Here is a 10,464-nt window from a genome sequence, read left to right as displayed (position 1 = left end):
TTCTTTCTTCGTTTTTCTTACAGTGTCATTTTAATATTTGTGCTTCAAAGACAATTTGTTAAACCTCAAACAGCTATCGTACAGATCAAAACCATAGGTAGACTAAAATCTCTCCTGTACAAATGTATAGATATATTTATAATGTATTTATATTCATGTATAAACACTTTCTGCTTCAAATGAGTCCTTAAAATAAAATAATACACGGTCATAATGGAAATCATAAAGTAACAGAGTAGATGACACCATCGGGTTCAGCTGGGGACAACTGAACAGGAGACAGAGGATGGTGTTTTTTTTTATGGGGGGGATTCAAAATATTTATTATGGCTTACAGCTGACAAAGAGAACATCCTGTGTTTCTACAGTTCTATTACTTATTGCCACATCCCATTCACTCTGAAACAAGTGGAGGGTTCAGAACCAAACTCATTTTACAAACATTATGTACAAGTTTGTTTTTTTTGTTTGCTTTTATTTTTCAATTTTCTTTATTTTCAGCAGTTTCGCTTTAAGGTTTAATCACTGTACAAAGTGTCAACCACACACATCAATCTATAGAGCATTTAAACTTACTAATTCTTATTTACAAATATATTTGGTAGAACCCTGATTATTTCAACAGTATTTAAACCAACCTTGCAACTATTCGCAGATAAAACACTTGAATATCTCAAAATACTTAATAGCAAAAACAAAATAAAATAAAATTGAAAAGCCTAAATGAAAACCTGCTTGTATCTTTGATCCGAAAACACTCTTCAGTGGCCTCACACCAGTAGATTTACACCGCTTCACTTTGGAGTGCTTTGAGGCAGTTTCCACCAGTGACATACTGTATCTGTGAAATCTCATTCCAGTAAATTCTTCCACTTTATCTGAACGCTGTCCCACAATAAGCAGGCTGAAACACTGGAATTCATCAGAAAACACCTGCTGCTTTACCTTCAGTCTTCCTTCAACCCAGCGTGATCACATTATTTAAATACTGTAACAGAATAAAACTATGGTCCCCAAGTACACAACTGTAGTACAGTGTAACAAGTACGGATAACAAGTACAAATACTAAGAGTCAAAGGTCGTCAGGTTTCTAGTGTTTACATGATGGAGGGAGGAGGATGAGGAGGTGGGAGGAGGAAGATGTCTACTTGTTGTTGTTGCTTTCATGCAGGTCTCTGTGGAGGATCCAGATGTCCTCGTGTGACTGACTGTTGTCGTTTATGTTGTTGTGGTAGTTGTTGTTGCTGCTGTTGGTGGGGGGAGCCTGCTTCGTTCTGCTGCTGTTGGTGTTGGTTCTACTTCGGCTGGGGGGCGTCTGAACCCGACTGCTGCTGCTGCTGCTGTTGTTGCTGTAAGTGGAGGAGGCTCGACTCTGCTGCCCTCTGCTGCTCGGGACGGGAAGCTGCGATTTGCAGCGAGGGCCCGGACGCCGGTCGCTGCTCTGGCCTGGGGCCTGGACGGGGCCGTGGCGGGACTGACTGACGGTGGTCTGCAATGAGAGGTGGTGGAGGAATTTTCAATATATCATCTTAAACTGATGAGGAATAGATATTTATCTGTGAACTTTCATTTTATAGACATTCAGTTTTTTTTTAAAGACCACATCCAGACAAGAGGATGAACCAGGTGGGACAGAAAGGTCTTTTAAGGCCTAACACAGCCTTCCCCATCTAGGAAATTACATCAAAATCAAATGTAGTGATTAAATATTTCATCATTTCTGAGTCCAACAGAAAAGAAAAATCCACTTCTCTCTTTGAATATTGTTATGACGTTAAATACATTTTCCCTACGGGTCATTATGTTGTCATTCACACAAATATCATCATAACTGAATCAAATTAGGCTTTAAAACCAGTATTCTGCAGTTGGCAAAGCCACTGAGCAAACCTGGTTTAACCTCCATATGTTGTTTAACTCTGATGCAGGTTATGAACTTATCAAGTAAAGCCTGGTTTTCATGAATCTGGACAAACAACACTGATGCTGCTGCCATGCACGAAAGAAAGATGACTACGCAATGGCATAAATATCATCGGTGAATAAAGCTGCCAGCCGTGAAAGCGAACGCAGATCTGAGGAATTCGGTGTAATTTATTAAACATGGTGGTGGTCAGAAAAATTGCAGTCAGATGCAAAACTGGCTGTTTCAACTTTTCTGTCCAAACACTGAACATGGCATCTGATGCTGCTTGAGTCTGACGTACTGTGTCTACTTTTAAGATCTTATTGAGCTTAAATATTTTCTTTTTGCTTGGTTTGAATGAATATCTTAAAGTAATGCTTTCTATGCATTCCACTTTGTATTTTTATTTTCCTTCTGCAAAGCATCTTTGTGGGTTTAAAAAAAGCTTTTTAATGTGTTACTTTTATTACTACTTCTATTATTATTACTAATACTATTATTATATTGTATGAGAAGAGAAGCAGCAGGAAATCTAATAAAATTTAGTTTTGAATTATTTTAATAAATAAAAATTGATGAATTTCAGTTCCAAATCTTCAAGTCATCAGGAATAACATTTAAAATAATGAATGACTGTTTTAGGTCACATAAAACAGAGATTCCTTTCAGCAGACACACTCAGCTGCATTTTCATCAGGTCCACCTTGCTAGAACCAGGTTGGACCCCCTTTTCCTTCAGAACTGCCTTAATTCTTTGCAGCATAGATTCAACAAGTTGTTGGAAATGTTCTTCAGAGGTTTTGCTGCATATTGAGATGACAGCATCACACAGCTGCAGATTTGTCGGCTGCATCCATGATGAGAATCTCAGTTGGTACTAAGGAGCCCAAAGTGTGTCAAGATAATCCTCCACAATATTACACCACCAGCAGCCTGAAGCGCTGTCCAAGGCAGGATGGATCCATGTGTTCATGATTTTTCCACCAAATTCTGAGCCTATCAATGTTGCAGCTGGAATAGAGACTCATCAGAGTCGACAACATATTTCCATCTTCTAGTGTCCAGTCTTGGTGAGTCTGTGAATTGTAGCCTCAGTTTCCTGTTCTTAGCTCAGAGGGGTGGAATCTGGTGTGGTCTTCTGCTGCTGTATCCCATCTTCTTCAAGACTGGACGTGTTGTGTGTTCAGAGATGCTATTCTGCAGATCTTGGTTGGGATCAGTGCTTATCTGAGTTCCTGTTACTGTTCTATCATCAGTCTGCCCATTCTCAACCAACAACCATGCTACGTTCAAAATCCCTTAAGTCCCCTTTCTTCCTCATTCTGATCCTCAGTTTGAACTTCAGCCTAAATCTATGAAGTTGCTGCCAAGTGATTGACAGATTAGATATTTGTGTTAGTTGAGGCAGCTGGTGAAAATAAAGCCAATCTTTTTGCACAGCACTTTGAGACAGTAATCTACACCTTTGTGACCACTAGACTGGATTACTGTAATGCACTTTATGCTGCACAGCTTTTAACTGGCACACACTAACATGAGCACATTTTAACCTCCCTTCACTGGCTGCCCATTTATTTTAGGATTTATTTTAAAATGATTTTATTTGCTTTTAAACCCAGAAATTGTCTCACTCCACCCTACCTCTTGGAGGTTCTGCACCCATTTCTCCACCTGCTCCCTCAGATCAGCTGATCCTTAGAGTCCCCAAGACAACGAGGAAACTTAGAGGGGACTGAGTATTTGCTGTTACTGCCCTTAAATTGGCTCTTCTCTGTGGGATTTTCACATTTTAAAGGTCGTCCAGCTTCTATGTTTATATGAAACTATAAACTCTAATGGTGATGAAGGAGTCACCATCGTTAATCTTCCTGCAGGCCAATAAGCTAAACACACACCACCAACAGTGCCTGCAGGAGACAGGGCAGGTCATGGTTTAGTTTACTTTCTTCTGTTGAGTGCCTCATTTTCAGGAAAGCATTTTCTGTATTAAGGTTCTTTTTTAAAAAAAGATTTTTGGTCCTTTGTCTCACCATCTGCGGTCGCTGCTGGACTGCGGTTTCCTGGCCTTCCTTTCGATGCGGCAGCTCTTCAGTGGCAGAGCTGGAGAACAGGATCAAGTCCTCTTTGGCCCGAGAGATCTGTGGAAGATAAATAAAGGTAGACGTTAAGCCCACAGCTTCATCAGTCCCCAGCTGCATTGTGTTTATACAGCCAGTTAGCACCCGAAGTCAACCCCAACACGTCAGCGTGTCTCTGCTTAGAGACGCTCAGTTCCAGCAGAAGTGAACTCAAAGCCAACAGACAGGTGTGTCCAGACTTCTGACTAAGAAACCAAACCACACACTGATTAAATTCTTTTAGATAAGTTATCTGGGGTCAATGCAGCACTTAAAACAATCACACCTCTGAAGCTCTTGAGTAACTACTGAAGAATTTTTTAAGCTCAATAATCAAAGTCCTGATAAAAGGTGTTGTGTTAAAGAGCAAACAGGCTGCACACCAGAACTTCCTGTCAAGTCTGACATTAACAGACCTGGCTGTGAGACTTTTAAACCAGGACCCTCATTTATCAACTGTACTCAAGCACAGATTTGTGTGTATTTAGTTTGTGAAAATTTACCAACGTGGCATTTTCTTAGGAACAGCTCTGACTATACAAATATGCAGATTCTAGTGGGATAATAGGAAAACTGTAATATAAAAGAGGTGCAGCAGCAAAAATGATGGATCTACATCTCATCAATATAATATTTATTCATTTATAATAAACAGACATGTGGATTAACTTACAAAAGGTACCTGTGACAGACAGGCGAGAACTTATCATCACTGATCTGGTTTTACCAAAACACGAGCCAAACGTCTTCAGAGACGAAGACATGTTGTTATTCCATGAAACTTACAGGTTGGAATCTGTGAGCTTTCAGTGGAGGAGGCGTTTGTCCGTGTTCATGCTGTCAGGTGGACACGAGGAGACATCATCTGTGTTTACATATTTTTTCTTACTTTGTGTACCTGGTCTTTTAAATGTTTGTTGTCTTAACTGTGTTTGGTGGTGATAGAAATGGTTTTACTGAGCTGTTAGCTGAGATTCTGGACTTTCTGTGGATACCACACATGTTTATAGTTACTTTTACAGACCTGACGTTGCACCAATAAAACCGGTTGTTAACCCCTAAACTCCTTGTAGAGGTGAAGCTAAACAGTCAAGCTAAGAATGAAAGTTTAGAGAATTTATAAGCCAGAAACCTGGATAATGAAACACTGAAGGTGTATGGATGGAAGTTATTGTGCATATTGTGAATATTTCTCTCCTCACCATCTAGAAGCTGTGAGATTCTCATCCTGCTTTCTGTCTGTTCCCCTGATGCTGATATCCATCACATATTGTTCCTTCTGTGTTTAGAAGGAAGCAGCTTCACAGCTTTAAATTCATCCTGCTGACTTTTTACCTTTTAGTTAGTAAATCCTGAACATTTCATCCTTTTTTCTCATAAATATGTGGTTTTATATATGAAGAAATATTTTAACTGTTGCTGTTTAAAGAGAAAACTGCTGCTAAACCTGTTTATGTGTTTAGTGCAGGGGTCTGCAGCCTTTCCAATCCAAAGAGCCATTTTTCCCTCAGCCAGCTAAATAAAACTACTTTAGAGACGCAAATGTTATAAGACTTTTTCAAAAACGCAACTTATATTTTTTGATAAATATCTACTTATAGGACATCTGTTGTCACTTTTGAAGAACTACATTTTTATTTCTATTTTTAGGTTTTAAAATAAAGAAAAACATAAAACATTCGCTAAAAGAAGATAGACAGACTTTCTTCTAAGGGATGTATTTGCAGAAAATAAAAAAAGCCCATAGTTTCCAACCTAATGACAAGAAAAATAGATGAAAATATTACTGGTACTTTTAGAGTCATTATGTTGTGTAAATTTAATGCAATTATTCCATTAGAAAAAATGAAAAATTGATTAAAACCTGAATTTGTTATTATATCTATATATTCTTTTAAATTAGCCATTGTGGAAGGTCCAGAGAGCCACTTGCTGCTCCGGAGCCGCAGGTTGAACACCCCTGATTTAGTGTTTGTAAACCAAAATTTACTGCATTTTCTTCATATAGCAGTAGGCCTTCTTTTAGAGGAGAAGGACATTGTGCATGTAATCGCAATTAACTGGAACATTTTCATATTCAATCGCAATTAAAAATTATAATTGTTGCTCACTATATATATATATATATATATATATATATATATATATATATATATATAATGATCTGTATTTATAAAGCGCTTTTCTGTACCTGAATGATATCCAAAGCGCTTTACATTATACATCACATTCACACACCCATTCACACACTGATGGCGGAAGCTGCCATGCTAGGCAGCTTGCATGCTTGACCCATCAACAGCAATTTCAGGTTTGGAGTCTTGCTCAGGGACCTCGACATGAGCTTGATAGGCTGAGGATCGAACCGGCAACCCTCGGGTTACCAGACAGCCGCTCTACCTTGCTGAGCCAAAGATTCTATTGTATTATAAATAAGAGCTTTAGAATACACCTAAATGTTTTACTATAACCCTGAATGAGATGGAAACTTCTGGTAAATGAAACCAAGTTCAGATGGCCCTGAGGTTCCAGCACCGATGCTGCTGTAATCCTTTATCCCTGCTGCTCTGTTGGGTGAACATTTATCTTAGAAAGTAGAACACACCCCACAGGAACAAACTTATTCCAACACAATGTGATTATTTATTTTTAGCCTTCCTCCACAGAGACCTCCAGTTTTTATGTTTTAACTCATTTCCCACTGATTCCCCTTAAGTTGAGTTTAAAAGTCACGAAGGTCAAAGTTAAAGAGGCATGCCAGAGTGTGTGCGTGTGTGCGTGCCTCACCTTGCGAATATCAGGCTCTGACTTGCTGGAGCACATGGTCTGCAGCTCTCTGATCAAATCAGTCTCATCATCAGAGAAAACTGGGAGCGCTGCAGGCTGCCTAGAAACACAAAACACCACAAACAAACTGAACACATAAAGTTACAGTAACTTTCAGTCGCAGCACACGAAATAAAGACAAAAACACTAACCTGTGGCCATTGGGAGCAAAGCTGACATCAGAGCTTAACAGAGACCCTGAAACCACAAGTTTTTATGACATTAAAAGGGTCATTTCACTCAAATCATAACACTGACATCTTTTAGTGATTCTGACATCATCACTTCCTCGTCAGTACAGCTGAGCATAATGTGAATTATTTCAAATCTTATTTACAGCATCTGTCACATGTTAAAAACTCATTACAGGAACATGTTTATGTCAAAAGGATGTATAAAAACTACTCAGAGTTAAAATGTAAAATATGCTGTTAACCCCCCCACCACACACACACACACACACACACACACACACACTCAGCTCTGTGGATTATCTAAAGTTAGCAGGGTCATTGTTTGAAATGAGGTAAGCTGCACGCCAAGCCTTGTAAACAGCACCACCTTGTGCAGACTGCTAACAAAAGACTCATGAATCAGTTCTCTTGAAATGTGTAAGCTAAATTATCTGCCTTTTTATTTCAAAACGCTCATCAAATAAACATTTGCCCCTGGTTTCTTTAATGGCAATGGTTAAACTGAGTGTATTCAGAGGAGCATGCAGGCATTAATCTTGTAAACACATTAAATAACCTAAAAGGAAAGTCAGATTTTTACTTTTATTTAAAATACATGTTTTCTTTTCTCTAAATAATGTGAAAATCTGAGCATGACGACGTCATACAGCCTGGTGTGTTTATGCATCCCACCGCCTCCAGAGCAGAATTGTGACATCTGTTCAGTGACGTCAAAGTCAGATGAATGAACACACATGCACACGCAGAATAATCTGTGTAGGAATGTTTCCGTCAGGCCGTTTGTGAACACACATTTCCTAATCTTTATACACTGGAAACTTTTTAAATATGAAAATCATCACATCTGTATGGATTTGAATGTGCATTTGTAAGTACCCAAAGTTAATCAGAAAACCGTCATGATGCTAACCCCCTCCATACGATGTGCATGTGGATGCCTGCTTATTTTACTTGTGGTTAAATTGGATGATATTTATATGTGAATTTGATTCACACATTCACAAAAACACATTAATCACATTTTTTTTTACAACAAATAGTAACAATAATGTTGTTTTTACATGCAGTTTGCTATGAATATGAAGTTGCATTGGACAGAAAGAATAAATCGATATGTAGATGAGGTGCAACATTAGACTGAACACAACTCCAGCTCTGATTTCTGTGAGGTTATGAGGCTGAGAGGTGCACTGGCTCCAGCAGAAGCTTCATGTGAAGTAAAAGATGTGTTTTCATTATTCAAACCTCTGCTTTAGGAAGCTTACCCTCTCTGAAGGATCCACCACAGCTCCAGTTCATGGAGGGGCTTCCTTTTTTCCTGGGGCTGGTGTTGGATCGTCTCAGCTTGCTGCTGTCTTGTCCCCGTCTTCCTCTTCTGCTGCCACTTCCTTTATAGGAGCCGAGGGCCGACAGAGGGAAAGCACTACCCTGAAACTCCAGAAGGTACCGGTCGATTTCTGGGAAATGGGCAAAATAAGCACATCAAGAAGGATGTTTTCCTAAAAACTATTCATTTTCCCAACTCTCCCAATAATTTCTAACTGGGTCAGTAGTAACTTGTCATCTGTGATGGCCACACACCGTGTCGAGGCAGGGGGCAGCCCAGGAGAACAGCCTTGTTGACCAGGATGCTGAGGGCGGCTTTCACAACAGCCTGCTGTCCGGTGCTCAGTCCACAGTTGCTAGGAGACGGTCGCCGCAGCGAAGGTGGAGAAGAGAGAGAGGAGGAGGAAGGGCGCTTAGCTGTTACCCTGGAGATGATCGCTTCTTCCACACGGGGGACAACCACGGCGTTCCAGAGACGAGCTAGCCACCTGTACACACACACACACGCATGAACTTAATGTTCAGACTCTTAACTCATCTCTGTAACTTTTCTGAAGCTGCTCAAACATCTGCAACCTTGTGACAAAACGAACTAACAAACCAAAAACAGAAGCCCAAAAATGCCAAAGCAGCTCAGAATAAGCAGACCTTGTGTTGAAAAGCAGCAGTGTGTTGCAAGATGCTGCAAAACCCATATGGCCTTAATCCGGTTCATACCAGAATTTTACTCACAAGTGGAGACAATTCTATTTTCCTAACGAAAAACATCACAATGTGGTATTAATAAATAGTCTAAATAAACATATTTATTTTTAAAGATTTAAATGAGAAATAAGAGCTACCAAATCAAAATATTTATCTCTAGGACTACATAAATCCGTTACCACTGATTCAATTATAAAACATAAGGAAATGTAGGACCGATATCTAAAAAGGCAGAAATGGCGGGACAGCAGAGTACTGACTGAAAAAATGTCTTACAGGGAAATGGGAGGTCCAGTGTTAAATGTGGAAAATAGATGTGATGCTTGTCAGGCTGTGACTGTTACAGCCGGTCGGAGAAGCTTTGTATGTAATCTATGACGTCGCTCGACGAGCTTCAACATGCACATCGCAGAAATACTTCCTGGATTGTTCGAACCATCACTACTGAGCGTGTGATGTGTTGATACAATATGACTTTTGGAATGCATCTCATTTAGATATTTGTGCAATGTTGGACATCAACAGTAGCAGTGGATAGGTGAATTTAAAAATAAAATCCTGATTTTACAACACAGTTGTGAACAACAAAGCTGCTAATTTTTAAATCAGATTTTGCTAGAAAAGCACGTTTTTTCTGCTAAGAGTGAAAACTAAAATGTTAGCATCATGTACCCATCACAGCTTAATCCCAAATCCAGCTAAAACCTAAAAACCAAGATTTATTTTGTTTGTTTTTAAGTTCAAAGATACATGAACACACCTGACAATGGCCTGCGTGTTGTTGGGGATCACAGGGCAGGACAGGAAGAGCTGTGGGCCCAGCAGAGCCTCATGGGTCCCCAGACGGGACAGACAGGCATTAAGCTGCTGCCAGACCTGGCTCACCCATGACACAGACTGCTCCATGACGCCATCAGGTGACCAAACACCAGTCCCCATCTACAAAAAAGGTGGAGAAAATAAAATACAAAATAAAAAATAAATAAAAAAAAAAAACAAGCAAGGAGAAAATCATCCATTTCCAAGCCCCGGTAACATTAGGCTGATTCCAAAACAAACACACAGGTATGTTTGGTTTTGATAGGAAACTTGTGGCAGCTGCAGCTGAACCTCTGACTGACCTTGTGGACCAGCTTCCTGCGCAAGTGCCTTCCCAGCAGGCCATGCAGCGGCTCCTGGTCCCAACGCAGAGTCACCCAGCGGAAATGCTGCTGGAGGCGGAGCTCTGATCCTTGCAGGCGGGGCCTTGACAATGTGGCAATCAGGAAGTTGTCCTCGTGGAAGTGGTGGGGTCCTGAAGGTTAAATAAAATGGAAGGGATGTATATTTTTTTACCATTTTGCCATAATTTCTCACTTAGATTGTTGTTTTCTGTAACACACAGATGGC

General features: G+C 39.9%; 1 protein-coding gene across 2 annotated transcripts in view; it reads right to left on the bottom strand.

Annotated features, from left to right (window-relative positions):
* Window positions 1–10,464, bottom strand: part of cttnbp2 (cortactin binding protein 2) — a 103,954-nt gene continuing 93,490 nt past the window's right edge. For both annotated transcript variants that reach the window (XM_041996671.1, XM_041996672.1), the window contains 8 exons: window positions 10,197–10,369; window positions 9,836–10,014; window positions 8,626–8,858; window positions 8,310–8,501; window positions 7,003–7,048; window positions 6,812–6,911; window positions 3,938–4,045; window positions 1–1,490 (listed from right to left, as the gene is read on the bottom strand). In XM_041996671.1, the coding sequence (XP_041852605.1) occupies window positions 1,146–1,490; window positions 3,938–4,045; window positions 6,812–6,911; window positions 7,003–7,048; window positions 8,310–8,501; window positions 8,626–8,858; window positions 9,836–10,014; window positions 10,197–10,369 (1,376 nt within the window). In that variant the 3' untranslated portion in view covers window positions 1–1,145. The remainder of the gene's footprint in view (window positions 1,491–3,937; window positions 4,046–6,811; window positions 6,912–7,002; window positions 7,049–8,309; window positions 8,502–8,625; window positions 8,859–9,835; window positions 10,015–10,196; window positions 10,370–10,464) is intronic.

This window comes from Melanotaenia boesemani, chromosome 10, assembly GCF_017639745.1.
Source record: "Melanotaenia boesemani isolate fMelBoe1 chromosome 10, fMelBoe1.pri, whole genome shotgun sequence".
Classification (NCBI taxonomy): Eukaryota; Metazoa; Chordata; class Actinopteri; order Atheriniformes; family Melanotaeniidae; genus Melanotaenia; species Melanotaenia boesemani.
Note: the sequence above shows the minus strand (reverse complement) of the source record. Positions and strands in the feature narration are given on the sequence as shown.